Source organism: Thermobia domestica, chromosome 9 (genome assembly GCF_964235325.1).
Source record: "Thermobia domestica chromosome 9, izTheDome1.hap1.1, whole genome shotgun sequence".
NCBI lineage: Eukaryota > Metazoa > Arthropoda > Insecta > Zygentoma > Lepismatidae > Thermobia > Thermobia domestica.
Window position 1 is genome coordinate 219,766,968 of NC_137462.1, and position 21,713 is coordinate 219,788,680.

General features: G+C 36.6%; 1 protein-coding gene across 2 annotated transcripts in view; it reads right to left on the reverse strand.

Moving 5' to 3' along the window:
• Cbl (E3 ubiquitin-protein ligase CBL) overlaps positions 1 to 21,713 on the reverse strand; it is a 302,440-nt gene that overhangs the window by 63,049 nt on the left and 217,678 nt on the right. For both annotated transcript variants that reach the window (XM_081725868.1, XM_081725867.1), the window contains exons 7-9: positions 10,714 to 10,794; positions 7,860 to 8,002; positions 5,342 to 5,451 (exon numbers count right to left, since the gene is read on the reverse strand). In XM_081725868.1, coding sequence (XP_081581994.1) covers positions 5,342 to 5,451; positions 7,860 to 8,002; positions 10,714 to 10,794 — 334 coding nt within the window. The remainder of the gene's footprint in view (positions 1 to 5,341; positions 5,452 to 7,859; positions 8,003 to 10,713; positions 10,795 to 21,713) is intronic.

A 21,713-nucleotide genomic window follows, 5' to 3' on the forward strand; every position in this document is an offset into this window, starting at 1 on the left:
TCATTCCATTAGGAGAGTTAACACCGCATATATTGCTAGAATAATTCTAAAAGCATTGGAAGAACGTGGATTATCTCAGTGGAACTTGTAGGGCAGGGTTTCGATGGTTGTTCCACCATAGCTGGATGTAGTTACGGTGTACAAAGCATTATCAGACGACAATTCCCAAATGCATTTTTTTTTACCATTGTGCATCACACAAGCTTAATCTTGTCGTTAATAAGCTATGTTCCGTTTCTTACATACGAAACACAGTGGATACTATCAAAGAAATCACAATTTTCTTTTGCGAGAGCCCATTAAGAAGAAAAAATATTCCAATATCCCACTTCTTTCTGAAACCCGCTGGACTTCCAAATATAGCAGCATCAGAAAATTTTCTGAACATTTCATAGAAATAGTGTGCGCGTTAGAAGAACTGTCAATAAATTCTACAGTTTCTGAAACTAGAAGCAATGCTTATCGTCTTTTTTGTGCAGAAACAACAGGAGCCTTTATTGTTTCTTTGTCAGTTATCAGTCAAAATATTCCTCGTACCTTGAGCCAGTAGCACAAATTTTGCAAGGAGTTCAGTTGAGCTTAATGGCGGCAAAATCACACATTTCGGATTTGATTTGTATGTTCAAAGAACAGAGATACAGCTGACGTTACATTTCATTCGATCTTCGAAAAGTGTATTCGTGTTGCTGATGAACTATATATTCAGCTGTCAGTTTCCAGACTTGCATCTCGACAAATTCATCGTGCTAATCCTCCATACACAAATGCGGAAGAATATTATCGGCGAACCATATTTATACCGTACATAGATTCTTTGTTACAGTCGCTAAGTAATAGATTTTTGGAAGAACATAATCCAGGCTTTTCACTCTTCCCACTGCATCCCCGTGAAATAAAAAAAAAATAAAAAAAAAAAAAAAAAAAAAACATCTTTAAACTACAATTCATGAAGATCATGAATGAAATAAATGAAATTTATGAATTTGACAATTTCCTTCTTCAAGCTGAATGCTGGTACGATTTATGGAAACACAGAAATCTAGATGCAGACAGTTTAGAGAAACTCTCTCTTTTTGATTTGATGGATCACGGCACATTTTATCCGGCAATAAAGCAAGAAATACAAGTAATGGTTACCCTCCCCGTTACAACATGTAGTGTTGAGAGAAGTTTTAGCACCCTAAGACGTGTATAAACGTGGTTAAGGTCAACTATCTCTGAAGAAAGATTCACAGGATTGTGTATGATGAGTCTCCATCGGGAACTTATAAATAAAAATAAAACACAATTCATATCAGACGTGTTGGATGCTTTTGGGAAACAACCAAGGCGTATGCAATTCTTGTTCAAGAAGTAGACCTATATGACACGTAATAATGCTTATCTATATATATATAGATTTTTTATGTGCACTTTCCTTTATATTGTGTGTTCGCTTTTTTATATAAATATAATTTGATTGTTCTGCGTTCTGTAAAGTGGTTACGGAAGAAAGAAAGATTTTGTGCATTTTGTGTGAACTTTATGAAACAAGACAAGGAATTATTTCCACCTGGTGGCTTAGTTATTTACAAACACGAAGATGACGACGATTTTTTCTTATACAATCTGCTCTTTTCATGCTTGGTAAGTACAACCGTAATATTTTCGTAAATACATTTTTCCATGTGTTATTTTTTTAATTTCTATTTATGTGAAATGATTAGGTTCTGATTTTCATGCACAAAAAAATATTTTCTTGTATTTATCGAGATCCCGAGAGCAGTCTCGTTGTTGCATGACTTCGCAAAGGACTGATAAATAAACATCAAGAAACACAATACTGTTATAAAGTTTTCTCTTTTTGGGTTGGTTTATTCTGAGTTTAGTGTTCCTTACAGCCCCGAGGGTAAGATGTAGACCTCAAGCTTCATATGGAATGCAAACTTCATGAGCTCAACTTCTACCGGGAATCTAACTCGAATCTCCCACACCAAAGGCACGTACTGTAGCAACACAGTCACGAACATGCATTCTTTCTCTCTCTCTCTCCTTGATTCTTTCAACGTTTGAGATGTTGAAAAAAGGAATTATTATGAAGTATTAAGGAGGGAAAATACGATTCTGTCTTCGGAAAGTTCTTCTAAAGTCAACATAGTATATGTACTTGCATGACTTCCTAATTATAATATTGTGATTTTGTTTAATATATATATATATATATATATATATATATATATATATATATATATATATATGTGTGTGTGTGTGTGTGTGTGTATATGTGTGTGTGTGTGTGTGTGTGTGCGTATTATTAGCGTTTGTTCTTGACCCCCTTGTGAAAGTTTCTGGCAACGCCCATGGAGAGGAGTCCTAAAGCAGTGAAGGAAGCATTCATGATCTTAGAGGAACCATAGAAATAGGTAGAGCTGGAAATAAGTAACAAGGAGACCAAACTTCTAGTTGTGTCTAAGAACAAATTACACCCGAAGAGACTCAGATCACATTTTAATATTTATTCATTCAAATTCGAAACAAAGAAATGAAATGAAATCTTTAAGGTTTACGTCACACGGTTATGCCGGTTAGGCTAAAGGAGACGGTGATGATGAGAAATGATTGAAATGGTGGAATGAAGAAAGTGGGAGGAAACGGGAGAACGCCGGGAAAACCCACGAGCACGGTGTTTGTCCACCACAAAGTCCACACGGCGTGAGCTGGGATCGAACCAGGGACCCCAGGCACCGGAGATGAACCCTTACTACTGAGCCACCGCGCCCCTCATAAATTCGAAACAGTCAACGAATACATATACCTGGGATCTACAATCACGGCAAATACTGACAAGAGCACATAAATCAAAAGAAGAATTATAACTGCAAACAGAACCTACATTTGCGCTACTTCCCTTGTTAAGACTTAACTTTATCTCCAAAAACACAAAAATAAAATCTACAATACCTTAATTAGGCCAATAGTTGAATTTCGGCAGTGCGGAAAGAAGAAATACATCTGTTGGGAAGTTTCGAAAGGAAGATATTATGGAAAATATACGGAACAGTAACAATAGATGAAAGCAAATATCGAATCAGATATAACAACGAACTATAAAATAGTTACAAAAATTCAAGCATACTAATATATATAAAACGTAACTATTTACAATGGATGAGGAATCTTTGCCAGAACGGGAGAAGAATTAGTAGTAAAGAAAATTTTCGTAGCTGAGAGAAGGCACAAGGAGGGGGTCGAGACCGAGAAAAAGGTGGTGGGATATGGTATCAGGGGATATGAAAGAAGTTGGAATACAGAACTGGAAAGCAGATACGGCAGACGGAAGAAATGGAGGGAGATTCCGACGGAGACTAAAGATCGACTAAGAGCTGTGGTGGCATAGAAGATCAAGAACTTTATTTTGATTTATATATATATATATATATATACTCCTTTGGTGGTCTCCAAAAATTTTGTTACAATATAATGAAATTCTTAAGAGCTAGACTATGAAACACTTCAACAAGTACAGGGTGAAAAACGTAGTTAACTGACTTCAGTATGTTCAGTATGTTTGCTTACGCGTAACTTCAACATAGTCATGCCTATTTTAATATTTTATTTTTTATTTTTTTTTATTTTATTTTATTTTATTTTTTATTTTTTACTTGAAATATCATCAGAATATAATGAGAGTTTTAGGAGCTAGGCAATGAAACATCTCAAAGGGGGCAATGTGAAAACCGTGATTAACCAACTTCAATATGATTATGTTCACGCATAACTTCGACGTGGATGCACTGATTCTGATGATTCTTTCTTTGTTCAAAAGAGTATACTTTTTAGGTGGATCCATTTATATGTCATTGGGATATAATGAAAGTCTTTGTAAGTAGACAACGAAAAGTTTCAAGAGGTGCAATGTGAAAACTCTAATTAACTAACTTTAGTATGTTCACAGATCACGTTGACATAAATATATATATTTAATGACACTTGGAATGAATGTATTTAAACATAAATGTTTCTAGATTTCTCTTTGCCTTTCCATCAGTTCGGTCCATATTAATTAATATTTTGAAGGTAATAGTTTTGAAAATTTGCATATTGAACTTGGTTAATTACAGTTTTCACATGCGGTTTTCACCGGTTGAGTTGTTTCATAAGCTAGCTCCGAAGACTCTAATTACATCCCAATGAAATTTATATGGGACAATCGGGAAAACACAATCTTTTAAACAAGAGAAAATGATCACAACAGATGCACGTACGTTGAAGTTTGCGTGAAGATAAAATATATTGAAATCAGTTGATTATGGTTTCCACACTGTACCCGTATAGGCGTTTCATCGTCTAGCTCCAAAGATTCTCATTATATCCTTATAATATTTATATGGGATCACCGGGAAAGTACAAATATGTCCCACTCAGTTCTTTTAGTTTGGTCCAATTTAATTAAATATTTTGTATATAGCAAATTATTAAAATACATTTTATAAATGAATATTTTTCAGAATTATGACATTATTGTATCGTCACCATACCAACACTGACCACCAAAATGTTTTAAATTGTGGAAAGGTTTAACTATATGTAACTTACCAAAAATTGTCTTCCTACTGAGTGTGGTTGCTGATTATAGAAATCTTACCTTATTCATCGCCATTTAATACATACATTAGATAGATGAAATAGTGACGTCATATTAAAAATTGGCAATTATGCCAAGGTGACATCACTAGGTATCTGAAAGAGAACATTTCATTTAATAATAAAAAGCAGAGAAAAACTTTATACTACATGTAATGGTTCCGCCAATCTGCTCGACTAATAGTGATGTTCGGGCACTTAAAGGATAGTATGAGGGAGATTCATTCTTTGCTACATCTATGGAGTGACAACACAACACAACACCTAACCTCCGTTCAATCTTGTGTTTAAAATTGATGTTTAGCTTTGTGGCTCCTTTGTGAATACTTGGTTTGGTTTTAGAATCAAATAAATCAAGTTAACTTGAACTCATCATATGATTTCTTATTAATTTGGTCTCCTGCTCTATTTGGTTTTGGTTGCTTGATTTGGAATTTAATTTCCCGTTCAGCATCAAGATTATATGGGACGTAGATCTACAACTTAACGTGGGATCTGAACCACATGGGCTCCTACTGGGAATCAAAACAGGGTCTCCCTCGCCAAAAGGGCGTACGCTAACCATATAGCCATGAAGGAGTTCTGTCTATTTGGTTTTATTCTGAAAGCATTTTCACCTGGTCTGGAGACAAAGCGTTCTGCAATGTGGTTAAGACTCTAGGAACTCAAATTTTGGACTCTTCTTGTTAAACTTCTAACATTCTCAGAGATAGCTTACCTTGACTCTCTAATTCCTCTACATCTTGAGCAACTATAGTAACAGTACACGTACAAGACGGTTGCACTGGCGGTGGAGGGGCATCTTCTCTTGGAACAGACAAATGATTGCTGGAATTAAATGGAATATGTTATTTTCTTAGGCACATATGAACCGAATTCAACTATAATGCTCCGATATAGTTAACCATATTGTTTAATATAAATGTATTCATAGGTGGAAGAAGTACAAATTGGAAATACTATATATATATATATATATATATATATATATATATATATATATATATATAACGCACAAAAAATAATAAATGCAATGTGTTCCAGAAGTTACTGATGAACTTCAATTAACAATAACTAGTATATCATTAAGGACAGCAACTTTCGATGTTCGAATTTCAACTGTCGTGTCAAGGAGTTTCGTGTACTACCAACAGTTGTCTGCAGTTTTCACAGCGATGTTGATACGACGTTTATTCAGTAACATGAAAGAGATACAGCAAATGCATATGGTGGTATCAAGACTGGTGAATACGTCTTACTATCTACGGAAGCATTTTATGCTATTCCAGTATTATTAAGACAAGAGCCGTATCACAATCATATTTATATTCGAGCACTTATATTTGTGTAACCGCAAGTTAGTTGGTAGGAAAACTATTTAAAAAAAAGTTAAATGTAAACAATTGAGACCATTAATTACGTACGATTTTAATTTATAGCGAAAGCGAACTAGTTGGGGAAATTACTAGTTAACATAATGCATACTCATAAATTTTTTGTTCCTTATCTATTTCCCAAAATTTTAAGGACCAACCTGTGACGAATAGTTGACCTTCTTCTTTTTGGCGCTAATGATCCCATATTAGCTTTATTTAGATGTTTCATATTGTAGTAATAAAAGCACGTGTCTTCAGTACGTATGATTTTCGGATTCGAATGCCGATGGGGATATCTAGCTTTTTGGTATTGATCAAGAATCGTGAGAAGACACTAGAAGAGCCACTTGAATAAAAATGTATTGAACTGTGGTGAAAAGAACCACTTATCATGATTATGAAATTCGCGAGGTACTGATCGTTTTCCTAACTTAAAGCATTGGTCAAGCAACTTAAAATCTTCGGGTTTTCCTGCCAGGAACGTAACGTTTGGTGGGTGATGAAACACAAAATATAATCAAGAAGTATAGATCAACCTGGAAATGATGATTATTGTAGGTGTATTACGAACAAATCCTCAGAAGATGTCATTACGCTTAGTAGATCTTAAGAATTGAGTAGCAAATTACAAGCGATGGTTATCTGAGAAAAAAAAAAAGTCACAGACTATCTCCTTCTAGGTACAGGGTGTGACCAAAAGGATTGTACATATTGTTACGATGTCACACAGAAAGTGGGCTCACAGTTCAATGTCAACACAATTAGAAAAGTGGTTATGTTATTCACTGAATATTTCGTATTATCATGATCGAACAAAAAAAGCTTTAAAGGAGCGTAGACTTAACTTGGGATTCGAACCACTCCGGTTAAAATGCGACTATAGTTTTTTCAGCACCCATATTTTGAATGTTCCTAATCGCGTTTATTACTCTTTCTTAATGTCCACATTGCTTCCTTCCTCAAGAAACATTTGATGAATATTTTCATAAAATCTTTAGTTAACAACTTTCACAATATGCTTTACTTGTTTCTAAAGCTTTCCTTCATAATTCTTTTGTTTTGTTTCGTTTCCTATCTACAGTGAGAAGTTAGGTTTATGTTTATTGTAACAAATCTAATGATTAATCATGTTGCGTGTGGCATTGAACCAGGTAAAAATGTATTTCCTATAATAATATGCTGCATTGTTATATTCCATTCTTTGACATGTAATCCGAACGTAAAAACATGGTAAAACTAATGATCAACGTACGAATACGATGTCTTTCAGAAGTAAATTTGTTACATTTCAGGAAAAAATTAAATAACTATTTTCTTATCGTATGATATCACTTTTTATTAATATGAGGAATGTTACATGTATTTTAAACGAAAAGGGCACGGGGGGTTAAAATACAGTTTTACTAAGCTGCCGCTTTGTTCTTCCCTCAGGGGACTTCACTGATACCACTTTTTAAAACACATTTGCTCTTCTAGCCGTAGCATGTCCTTTCAAGTCAACAGAAAATGTTTATCTGATTGTACAAAATGTAAATTGGAAAATCCAATATGTTTGGCAGACAATACAGGCACTAATTTTAACCAAGAAATGCAATAATTTGACTTAACTGAAGTTCTTTTACTCGAAATGGAATTTTTTGTTTATACCTTTATTATTTTATAAGGTATTTTTATGACATTTTCATACATATAACGCTTTCTACCGTTTCACTTTCTACTCACTTAATTTTATCCAAAGACGGAAGAAAAAATGCAATAATTGAGAAAAATCATCGATTACAGTAAATGCGTACAATTTTTTCTGCACTAGTGTACATGTAAATACATATAAATTTCTCATAAAGTTTTTATGTTTCTTACCTTGGTGATGTGCTTGGACTGTTTAATGTAGGGGAAGCTCTTCTGGGAGGCAATGGAGGTGGAACAGTAGGAGGTATGTTCCCCTGTAGTCTTCGAACAGGTTGCGGGGAAGCTCGTGGTGATATCATTGGACTCCTATTACACTGCAAAAGCAAACATGTAATTTCACAATGCAATTTTATATTTGATACTTAGCATTAAATATCAGTAACAAAATAAATTATTAGATACAAATTTCTAATCGTTAAGTGTGTAGGTCTCAATTATTGAATTCCTTTCTAATATCTTGGAAAATAATCTTAATGTAAGGAAATATTCTTTTCAAATTGTAATATTTATTTTTGGAAATGATGTCGTGCTTTCACTAATATACACAAACATAATACTAATATACACGTGTATATGTAAAACGGTATGAAAACTGTCAATGCATTGAACGAAGCAGGAAATAATACAGAGACTGATCTGTTTCTATCTGAACAACTTATGGATCTTACAAACCACGTTTCATGGAGCAACAAAACTGTATGTACACGTAGTAGAGCGCCCACGTCTGATACGTGGGGTGCTTGGTTCGATCTCAGTTCGCACAAAAGAGGCACGATATGTTTATACGAATCCATATGGCACAATAACTATAATGCCATTGGATTGTTAGGGTTTGGGCGAGCACCTACATGAACAAATAGAGAGGTTTTTGGGATATTTGAATTGTGGCTCCATTTTTCGTAAGCAGCTGTCAATTCACTGTAAGAGCAAGTGAACACGAATACTCTCTACTCTCTGTGTTTGAACATTTTGGGAACCGATGCAAACATAATGAACAGAAGATTGAAACTGTCTTTCCTTTGAAAAAATAAAATAAAGGAAGAACAAAAAGGAAAGAAAAATAACTATATAATTATATCTGTCGGGTGGTGAACCTTTTCCCCTCTCCTCGATTTGTCTTCCGTCTGAGTAACTTACTTTATGTAAAAAGGGTTCAATTCTTCTATGGTTTTGCATACGATGGAGGTTGTATTACAGCTCTAAGCATATCCGAGTTAGTTTTTATTTTGCTCCCATGCCACGTGTTTTTAACAATATAAGTGTTTGGTGCCACTTGTTTCTGGATCATCCACGGTCCTCCATATCGATTAAAAAGGGATCAGGCTACTTTCTGGCCGAGGCTTAAATTCGAATCACCCGCATCCAAGAGAAAAAGTATGCAGAATACAAAAAGATATATGACAAGGGAAGGAGGAACAATCATTTCAAACTGGACAACAAGAGGGGAAAGTATTAAAGAGGGATTTGAAGAAGTATGTACTACAAATTTAGTGATTCACATATATTTGTAATATTAGTTGCGCCTTTAGAAATACATTCTCTCAGGAAAGATAGAGGACGCATAATTTTCTGGTAGAAAGCAAACGTTTCTACATAATTCTACAGATCAGATATTATTATTATTTGAGGTAAAGACACAAGAATTAACTTACTGCAAGGTGTTGAGAGGAAGATTGATCTTTAATGTTCCACGTAGGCAGTAATGGATGACAATATAGCTTTTAATTTCTTGAGTGAAAATTACAATTATGGAATTAAGAGTTACTGGTGCCTTTAATGACGAAACACTGCCTGCCGATTTTTTAAATTTAATTTTATTTATTATTATTATTATTATTATTATTATTATTATTATTATTATTATTATTATTATTATTATTATTATTATTATTATTATTATTATTATTATTATTATGCATAATCTAAAACACAGCAACCATTACAAGAATTAACGAAGATCTTTAAAAAGATTTGGTACATATTGAATCTTATTTCTAGGGGTTACTTCATGAATATTTTGATGCATGCGTGTATAAAACGGTAAAGTCGTATATTACCTTGTTTCCATGACACTACACACGTGTTGCGTAAACGTTTCAGAAAGTTCGCATCACTACATTGCCTACTAGGCAGATATCAAAAGATGGATTATAGGACACACACAAGTACTTTAAATATTCAGAGAAGCTTCTGTATCAAATAATTAAAAAAAGAGCAACCTGAAGATGCCCTCCATCTAACACCCTCTGTTATTCTTCAAACAACAAACACACAACTGTGAAGAAACAAGAACAAATCTATCTCTCTGAAGTCGTTGTATTGATAAAGAACCACAGGTTGATGTCAGAATCGTCCGTCAAGAAGACAGTGATATTTCAAACACAACAACTGATTCTTCAGAGAATAATATCGCTGTAGATTTTGAGAAAATAAACTCTTATAGAAAGGTAATTTGTGTAGTAATAAACTTAAGTTTACATTAAATTATTCAAATAGTAAATTAATGACTTCAATATTTGTGTCTGCATTTGAAACATCTTATGCACTTTTATTTATTTATTTTTACTATGTGATTAAGGGACAATATCCAAAAGAATCAATTATCCTTATCGATGTTGCATGACACAATTTTCGTGATTATAAAGGTGGAAAGCAATATTTTCATTATAAAATACATATTTGTCACATTATATTATGCTTCTGACAGATTTCACTGTTACTTCAACGAATCAAAGAGGTACCAAATTTTTATCCGGCTAGATTTGCAATTAGCACCACTGTGCGCTGGCAGAGAGTTTCGCTCAAATCTGCTGGTGTACGTGTTAAATGTTCAACTCCAATCGTACAGAAATCGATCCTTCTGTGTTGTACGTGTATATCTATTTTTTTAATTAATTAATTTTTTTTTAAGAGGATACCCTTTACCCCCATTTGCCTGCTAACGAAAACTTTCAATGAGTACTAGGATTCAAAGTCTACAATATTTTTCAATGGAATAAATTAGATAACTAAACTTAGTACTTACACGACCATCGGCAGTTTCCGATCGTGGGGATAGCGCAAGCGCTTGCAAACAACTTGTTCCGCAATTCCAATTCCCAATATCCTGTAATAGTAAAATAAAAAATAATTTAAAAAACGAAATATTAGTCAAGCATAATCATAATTGTAAATTATGTCATAATGCACACAATGGCACCCATCAGGGGGGCAAGATAAGGCGCTTGCCTCCCTCTAGGAGAAATTGTACTTCGGAAGATCGAAAACCTAATAGACTTTTTAGAATAGTTACCGCAAAATTTGAGACTACATTTGAAATGTCGTATATACTTGTCCCCCTTTGGAAATCCCAACATGGGCGCCCTTGAATACACAACAAAATTGGTGACTGATTAAAATCGAAGAATTATGGATTCTAATATCAAGTAGATTTTTTTTTTTATTTTGTCGTTTTAGGCAGACAAAACAGAATATTATTTGTCACATAATAGGTGAAGAGCAGATTATTTTCTCAAGTACAAGCTGTAGAAAACTCTATATCTCACTTTGTACTACACGTGCCGCTCCTTTTTAGGATATCATTCTACACATAAATATTTCAGTTGTCTAGAACTCTTGTCAGGCGCAGGTATGATGCAAGCCAAAATTTATTTATAATAACATTAGTACATCACAGATTACACAGATGTAGAAATGTAAGGATAAATAGATTTCGGTTTGCATTATATCTGCGCTTGAAAAGGGTTCCAGAGAGAACTAAAATATCGTGTAGAATAATGTGCGATACAGGTGCGGCAGTTGGGGGTGCAAGATGAGATTTAATTTTGAACTATGTGCCAAAGAGCACAGTTTAGTAACTTTCTGTAGATTTCATTATCCCTACAAGAACACTGACCGGGGTTAAGTCAACAGGAATTACAAAATTTAAGATAAGGACAATAATGACCATGGTCGCTTAAAAAGTAAGTATGTTTCTAGTAATATTATATTAAATTAATGTTTCTGTACATTTATTGTACCGTTCTAATATTGGAACCATTTCTTGCATTCATGTATATTAACGTATATATATGTATATTAACTCATGCTTTAAAATTAAGGATAATTAAATTAGTGTAAGTTACAACTACAGTGTTACAACAGAAAGAATGCAACTACGGCGAAAATCATGAGTATCATCACTAACAGCAATAGACATACAAAAGATTACACAATGTGTAGTTGGAACTATAGAAGAGAGACAATTTACCTGGAAAAAATCACTAAAATTGAATACATGGCGCTTTATCTATTTCCATAAGATGGTAACACGGTGTCAATAGCTTGTGAAATAACCCCAGACTACAAGACATCGACAACGATCGAACATGCTGTTTACAAGGTTAACCAATAACAGTTGGGATATGGCGCCACACTGTTGCATTAACGTAACCAGCGACGCACTGAGAGTTCTAGGGGGTGAGTTACGTTTCCCAATGTGTCAATTGATGGCGTCCCATGCATACAAAATAGCATTTTAATCAGAAAAGACGTATAAAGATGTTAATCGACCAAAGTTATTCATGTGGAAGTACATTGTCATCCATAAAACGAAAGCCAGAACCCACTGCACTCTGAAACGCCATACACACTGGTGACGATAAGGTCGCGATGTTTGGGGCGACGAGATCCTCGTTCGGAATGTGTAAAAGTGTAAAATCTCCTAATGTGCTCACTCCTCACGCCATAACATCTCCTTCTCCTTCAAATCAGAATACGGCGACAGTTACTTTGTAAACTGAACCTGCATTCGTCTGTGAATAGTACGCGATCGCACTATTCCTGTTAAGTCACTGTGTGTAGTACACCACGGTACAAGACCTTTCCTGTGAGCGGTGGTCAATGGGGGATATATTGGCGCACACAGTCCACCTTTATGCAACTGTCTATACAGTGTATATCTGCAAACAGTAGTCCCATTTGCGGAGAGGTCTCTAGTAAATGCCTATGTTGACGCCAGCTGTTATCTCCCAGTTAGGACTAAATACCAGTTCCCTTGGGCAGTTGTTGGACGTCCAATACTTGACATAGACAATGTAACGTACAATAGCTCCATTACAATTATTTATATTCATTAAAGATTATATAGATTATTTCCAGCCATTTATATTGTGTAGAGTTTATATTTTTTGTCTTTTTTCTAATACAAAAGAATAACATTTACATGTCAAAGCCATTTGCTTGATTTCGTAATGCAATGGAGTTACCAATCGTGAATCTGCGTTAAGTTTCAATTGAAGTTTGAAGTCTCGTCGTTTGCCGCTGTGAGCGACTTTACGTTCGACGTAAGGAGAGCTTTCACGGCGAACTAAATGCTTGAGCTGGTAACATTAACATTTAATTCTGTTACTTTGTGCAGTGATCATCTATATCTTTCCTCGGTTTGTGTGTTGTTAATCATGTGCCCTTTAGTGCATGGAAGGACTCGTCATTCACGACAGAAGCAACAAACGAAACTAAATGTAACGTTGACGTAACTGAAACGTAACTACACATTGAGTTGTACTACGAAAGTGGGGCAGTTCGCTTTTTCTGCTTTTTAGTAGTTCGTTTAATTAAAAAACATAGCATTAAATTAAATAAGTGAAACACAGTTGAACTAATCCATAATTTTGTGATAAATCTACAATTATTAATCAAAATTGTGAAATGAAATAAAATGAAATCTGTGAGTTTTACGTCCCACGATTATGCCGGTTAGGCTAAAGGAGACGGTGATGATGAGTAATGAATGAAATGGTGGAATGAAGAAAGTGGGAGGAAACGGGAGAACCCCGAGAAAACCCACGCACTCGGTGTTTGTCCACCACAAAGTTCACTTGGCGGGGGCTGGGGTCGAACCCGAGACCCTAAGCACCAGAGGTGAACGCTCGACCATTGAGCCACCGCGGCCCCCAATCAAAATTGTGCATACATAAAATGTGCATTAATGTAAAAAAGAGTTATAGTGCGATATCTATGACAGCGCTTGCACATGATTCGAGTGAATTTCTTTTAAATAGTTTTTTTCTTTATTTTTATTTTTGCTTGATGAAAATATATTTTGTTCTTTAAAAATAATTGGTGTGAAAAGATTAAATTATTGAAAAGTTACTTTGCATCAGAGACATTAATTCACTGCCATAAAACTTACCCTTTTTATAAGTCGCCGTAAAGATTGCTTTTGAATAGTGGTTTGATTATTAAGATTGTCAAATTAAAAAAATATAACTACCTCAATTGAACCAGAGTCGAATTTGCAATTGTTAGTTTCCTATTTATCATTTCAGGTACTTGTTTGACAGTAAAATTCATCCCATTTGAAATAATATCAGAGTGGAGTTAATTGGTCAAGTCTTTGAGGGGACTGTAATCTTGGGTTTAAATAAGGAAGTTTATAATTCTAAGGTGATCTTAAAATTAAATAAATGTTTGAAGCTTCTGCTCTAATTAAAGCAGTAAAGCAAGAAACGAGTACCGCCGTACTTATTACAGGAATTGATTGGACAGACCATTCACAGACGGAATCCTGGAGAATATTGCTACCTTAACTAAATCTTTTATTTCCCTATTTCTTCCTAGTACACTTTTTAAGTACTAAAATTTAAATTAGAATTACAAGAATAAGTCATAGGCCTTCAATATATCTACAATCCAAACAGCAGCCGCATGTATACGCCATGATCGACCGTAGGTACAAGGTCAAACTGACCCAAGAGGAGTGTTGCGAGCGGACTATTTAACATGTAGGCTGCCATCCAGTCAGTATCTTCAATCAATTTTAGTGGCAGTGACGATAAGTACTCAACAATGTATGTTATATGATTGAACTTTTCCTACATGAGTTCTCACTCGTGCATAACGTTGCGGCAGCAACCGAAAACAATTGTAATGCGGAAGGTGAAGTTGTAAAAATGTCGAAGATCAGCCAAGGTTCGACTGCCACAGACTAACAGATTCTGAAGTCATACGACACGCTATTGAGGAAAATCCATTCACTAGCACATGACAAATGTCAAATCAACTGTTCCAGTCCAGTATAGTATATTACCTTCACGAACTCGGGAAAAACCATTAGGAGCTGCCAGATTGTACCACATGAGTTGACTTCAGCTCAGGCTCAGAGAATAGTGGAAGTGTGCTGACAACTGCTGCAAAATCCACGTGATATAAATTTCTTGAAACAAATTGTCACATGTTACGTAAAGTTCGTGTTTTTTCGAAATCCGAAGGTGGTTGACAAAAGCTCGTCAGAACCAGTCGTCAAAAGGGCTGTTTCAAACATAAAGTCCTACTCTGTGTGTGGAGGAACTACAAGAGAGTAATTTGTTACGAGTTAGTTCCCAACGATCGTACCATCAGTGTCGACCTCTATTCCGAAAAGTTGGACCGGACGTATGCTGCAATAAGCCAAAAGTATTCTGCATTGGTGAATCGATGGGCTGCCAGGCTGCAACAGCATAACCACTCGGGTCGAAAAACGCAGGAAGTTGATGGCATCGAACTGCTACTACACCTAACATATAGTCCTGACTTTTCCCCTTTGGATTACTACCTGTTTTCTTTCACGGCGCACTTCTTCAAATCACGATGCTTCAGCAACCAGTAGGAGGTGGAAACAGCAATAACTGTCTTCTTCGCGGCTAAGGACAAGGTGTTATAGAAAGGAACTGGCAGGAAAGTGGTTGCAGCCAGTCCAACAAGAGGTGCTAAACTTTGAATATTAATTTGCTTTAATTGTACTGTAATAAATAGAAGTACGTTGTGTACCAGAATACTGCAAGACCTATGACTCATCCTTGTAGTATTAGAGTTGCTTTGGTAGAGTGAGTGATAGAATTAATTTAAGCAAGAACTGCTTTGGTAATTCATATTCCTCCCTAACACATTAAATCGTTTTGCTATTGAGCTCTGATTGTATACATGTTAGTTGAATCTAAAAATTACATCAGGATTGAGACTTCACTTTCTGTAGTGGTAAATTTTTCAAAAGACAAAACGTGTAAATCGGTGATTTCGTTTAAAAACAAAACTTGAGTAAGATTTATTATTTATTTTCACACACATGTCATGTGTGGTTGAAGTTTTGATGGAACTTGTGGTGAAATCCGTTTTCGAATCGCTTCAGTGGTTCAGATGATTGACTGAAAATTTGCTAGTTTCAAATTGCTATTTTCAATTAATGGTCGTTATTTTTCAAACAATATTACATTTCCAACAATGTAGTTGGGTGTAATTTAAATTTAAAATTTTATATTAACTATGGAAGATGATCGTAACTCTTCTAATGATACCAGTAATCCTTTCACTGCTATTAGTGATGATATCAATAAAGACTGCAGGGCCATTAATGCAGTAAACAACGCATCAGGATCAAAATTTAACCAAAGAAATCAAACCCAAAATGATACCGCATTAAATATGAGCATTGATTTTTCAAACAGGCCTAACGAGACTACCTGTAAGCTTTGCAACAAATTGTGTGTTAGTTTAAAAGGCCTAGCAATTCACAATAGCAGGTGCCATTATGATATCAATAAAGCCAAATCATGCTCGCTTTCACAGAAGTCGCAATCATCCACTGATAATGTCGATCACTCAAGAAAAAGTTTGATCACCAAATGCAATAAGCATCTAGCAAGATTGAAGTCTTCTATTCCAATGTTGCGCAGGGTACCTCGAGGGGCTAGAGCTACAGTGGCAGACTCTCTGTGCGAGGTATTGCAACAGATTGTACGTACAAACGACTCAGAAGCTTGGATAGATCTCTTCTTTTTTCCTTACGTTACACTGTGCGTGCCATCAAAAGCTAACAAAGTGAATAATTTAACATCATGGGTTAAACAAAGAGTGCGATGTTGGTCTGATTCTCGTTGCGAAGCCCTTCCTAACCACATTAAAAGTCCTTCAAAGCTCGACGACCAGTAAATTTCACTTTTAACATTAAGAATGTCGAGAACAAATTAGTAGATGGTGATGTCCGCAACGCAGTACGGCTTCTCATCTCAGAAGATACTATAGCTTCTCCGAATGGATCTGTATTAGAAGCATTAAAAGAGAAACATCCGGCTCACAGCCACCCTTTTAAACCTCCCGATCTCATTGAGCCCAGTATTGTAGTGCCTAGAGTATCAGCTGACGAGTTTATGAAGGCACTTAAATCATTTCCTTCCGGGTCATCAGGAGGTATGGACAGTCTCCGTCCTTCAATATTAAAGGACCTCCTACTCTCCCAAGACTGCAAAACTAAAGACCACCTGATTAACGCCATCTGCGATTTTCTCCACCTGATTATTTTCGGTGATGTGCCCACGGAAATTAGACCTATTTTCTTTGGAGCATCACTAATAGCTTTGAGGAAGAAAAGTGGCGGCATTCGTCCTATCGCAATAGGCAATGTGTGGAGGAGATTATCAGCCAAAATCATTTGCCATAGAATTAGAGAACCTCTAACACATTTTCTATCCCCACACCAACTGGGAGTTTGCGTCTCACATGGAGCAGAAGCAGCAGTCCACGCTGCTCGTATTTACTACTCTTTTCCACACCCGCAGGAGAAAGTTTTTCTGAAAATAGACTTCAGAAACGCATTTAACGAGTTGAATCGTGACTCTATGCTCATACAGGTAAAAAACAGTTTTCCATCAATTTATCGATACGTACATCAGTGCTACTCGCAACCGAGCAACTTATACTTAGGAGATGAAATAATCCTCTCTCAGCGTGGCGTACAACAAGGCGACCTTCTTGGCCCTGGTTTGTTCGCACTAACTTTACAATCCATCGTTAATAATATAAATACAGAACTGAACATATGGTATTTGGATGGCGGGACTATAGCTGGAGACAAGGATACAGTACTAGAGACATTAGAAATGATCCGTAGACGGGCTAAGGAGATCGGATTTCAAATGAATTTCTCCAAATGTGAGGTCAGCTTTCTCGGAGTTTCCAATGAGCAGTCTAATAACCTCTTCAAGCTGTTTGACGAAGCCGTGCCTGGGATTCAAAGAATTTCGATAGATGACGCCAGCTTATTTGGAGCAGCATTATCTAATGAGGCAAGACGAACAATATTAAAAGACAAAATTTCTAAATTAGAATTCTTCTTTACACGTCTTTCCTTGATTTCAGCTCACTCTGCCTTCTACCTACTACGTGCCTCATTGTCCATGCCAAGGCTGCTATACTTTCTTCGCTGTGCTCCTTCTTGGCAGGATGCTGATCTACTGGAATGCTATGACAACACCTTGAAAACCGGTCTAGAATCTATCCTGAATTGTTCACTCAACAATAACTCTTGATTGCAGGCGTCCCTTCCTGTTAACCACGGAGGTCTCGGCATTCGTCGCGCCATGGATCTGGCTATTTCATCCTTTCTGTCTTCATTCTATAGCGCTAAGCCATTGATCGAGACCATTCTCCAACAAGATCTTAGCCTAGTATCGGATTCGGATGTCAACGATAGCATTGCTAAGTGGTCATCTATAGTGGGATCAATCCCCCTGACCTTGATAAGAGAGGACTACAATCCTCTTGGGACGATCCTCTTATAAATCACCACTTTTCAGCTCTACTTCAGTCATCCGATAACCCAGAAGACCGATGTAGCCAGACTCCTAGCTACATCATCTCCAGAAGCAGGCGCTTGGCTCCATGCTATTCCGTCACCTTCTTTAGGATTACATCTTCCCAAGGACAGTTTTAGAATTGCCAGTGCACTGCGTTTGGGAGCAGATGTTTGCGAGCAACACAGATGTCCTGCTTGTAGAAGGGTCGTAGACAACAAGGGCCTTCATGGACTCTCCTGTGCCAATAGTGCGGGCAGACATTCACGCCACTCCAGCGTCAACGACATAATCATGAGGGCACTAATTTCAGCAGGCGTTCCTTCTATATATGAACCGTTGGGATGCAGTCGTGCAGACGGCAAGAGGCCAGATGGTATGACCCTAATACCGTGGAAGAAAGGAAAAGCACTTCTATGGGATTTTACTTGTTCCGACACCTTCGCCCCTTCAAATCTGCATTCTTCCTCAGCACAAGCTGGCAACGTGGCTGCTCGCCGGGAAACAGAAAAGCGCAGGAAGTATAGCAATTTACTCGACAAATATCATTTTGTCGCTATAGCTGTCGAATCGGGTGGTTCATGGGGTCCTGAAGTCCTTAACTTTATAAAAGAAGTTGGTCAGCGCATTTATTTATCGTCAGGAGACGCTAGAGCAACCTCTTTTCTACTGCAACGCATCAGTATGGCAGTACAAAGAGGGAACGTTGCATCAGTTTTGGGAACGCTACCCTCTGGTAAGGAACTGGAGGAGATCTTTTGTCTGTAATCTCGGCGAAGGTTTGAGGATGCTGTTGCGAGGCTTATCACAATAACGTGTATTAGCGGATAATTATATTTTGATATTCTGTAAAATGTAAATTGTGCACTGTCCAAGGAATGTAATCTGTATTAGATGATCTTTAGGTGCTTCATTGCATTCGGTATTGTACTTATGTACATACTAGGTATTCCACTCGGATAAATTTCGTTCATTTCCTTGACTATTGACCTTGTTTCAATTAGTTTTATATTGTTTCAAGTAATTCAGTAATTGTTTCAAATTGACGTAATGAGTTTTTTTTCTTGTTTATATTATGTCTATAAATATGTTGTTGTAGGAATATAATTTGATAATGAATTCGCCCGGTATTTCTTATGATGTTAGTATGTGTATAATCAGCAAAGACATGTATGTGGCAAATTTCATGTCAAAAGAGCAACAAATAAGAACAATAAAACATGATTATATTAATCTAAAAAAAAAAAAAAATATTTTTAAACAAGGCATTATTCAAGATTCTTTGCAAAAGATTGGAAATTTTGAAAATTTTTTTTGTTTATTACAGACGAATCTCGTAATTTGTCCTATTAATTTCACAACAAAAAGTCAATTTTCCATATAATTTCCATTTATAATCGATCCCTGATTGTCCTATTAGGTTAATTCTGTTCTATGAGTGAAATTTGGTGAATGAATGTTCTCTATGTATTTGCTTTCATGTCGTCGAACTAAACCTAAGAAATTTCGAAACGTTAGTTCCAGAGCATTCCAAATATTTTCTTTAGTCTTTGAAATTTTATTTTAATTCTGCAGTAACAGGAAGATGTGATTTTCACCTTATCTTTCAATTATTAAGATCCCTCTTTATGTTGGAGGTCGTGAATATAATAATCACGTCGAATTTGAAATCAATCGTTGAAGTGAATCGATTGGGGCCCAAGGAGTATATGAAAACTTTAAGAATGGTTCAATATGAATATATATATTTTTAATATTACTATTTCTCTTTGTTTTTATATTTATTTATCTAATTAACTTATGTAAAGCATAGTATTGAAGATACTAAGAAGAAATTGTTCCTTTAAGTACCCCCTGAGAAGGAATCTCCTTTTTTATCCCAAAAGGTAATGTAATTTTGTTATACTAAAAGAATTAATATTAAGGTATGAAAAGAGATGTTAACGGACTTTACCCACTAAAGATAGAAGTTAGCAGCTTCTTTTTGTATATCCCCATCTCCTTAGTTGAGGAATGAAGACATAGTGAAATGCCTCTTTTTGGGTTCCACTAATTAAATAAGGGTAAGTATAAGCAAAAATGGTCGAAACTGAGTCCAAGTATTTGTTTCTTACTTAAGATAATTTGAGAGTACCTTTTGTATGCAACCCAAATAATGAAATGATAATTATAATTAATCAGTCTACATCAGCCATAGAGTCTGGTAATATACGGTGTACTTCTACCGTAATTAGAGGAAGTTTCATATTGCTTCAACGGCTCTACCGAGGGAGGGTGTAGTAATCCCTCCCAATGGTGGTCTACATGTACCATTGAATTCGGAATGTAGCTTAGCTACGACGTATATGTGATACCTAAACACGTAAAGATAGGTAGTTTCGTACTGTTCGGGCGAGCCTACCAGGGGAGCCACGGCTCCAAAATGAATATGTCTGCTCTGGCAGATGATCTACATCAGTCATTGACTCTGGTAATGTACGATGTACCTCTACGTAATTAGAGGAAATGTGCCCTTAGTCCTGGGTTGAGAGGATATGATTTAGGGTGAGGGTTTCATGACCCTGCCAGGGAAGCTTGCCCCAAACGGCCATTGTCTTTAAAGGTAGACAGTCTACATCAGCACTGAGTCTGGTAATGTATGGTATACCTCTACCGTAATTAGAGGAAATCCCATATTACTTAGACGATCCTACCGTGAGAGGAGTGCCAAATTCTCGCCTGCAGGGAAACTGAACGGCGACTGGGAAAAAGTGCCAATCCCAGGTATTTTCTCATCCCAGTGGAAGGGGAAAACTGTAGGATATGGGCTGACACCAAACTGAAATGGTGACTTAACAAGTACCATTGGATCCGAAATGAGATAGGGAGTATCTCGACGTGTGTGTGGTACATCTACACGCGAAGGCGGTTGCCAACTGCACGATAGGCAGGGCTGGAATTGGAACAAGCCACCAAGGGCATCGCCTGGGTCTTCCGGATTGGGTTGCACTCTGCCGGGCTGTGGTCATACTATGGGACTCGGAGGCTCATGGGAGTTAATCCTAGGAACCTGGGTAATGGGGAGCATGGGCCGGTCGAAGATGAGCTTGCCTTCAAAGACTCAAGCACCATGCCTGCAGAGCATAGTAGGACTGCCTCACTAGCAGTCCGCCTCCAACAGTAGGCAACTGATAGGCAGGGCGTATCCCATTCTCGTAGAGAATAGGGGTTACACGCTAAGGGTCAACGTCAAGCGACTGAATTTGACAGTACACCTCGTGCACGAGGACAAGGGTCCAAGAAAGAGGAAATACGGGCAGGGTACCTTGTTTGACGGAATCTGTTCATCAAATAGACCGAATGGCCGCGGACACGCCCTCTATGTGTGCGACCAAATTCGTGGTGAAGTAGACCACCAGACCTCATATGCCATACGAGGTGTTCATTCCCAATTTACAGA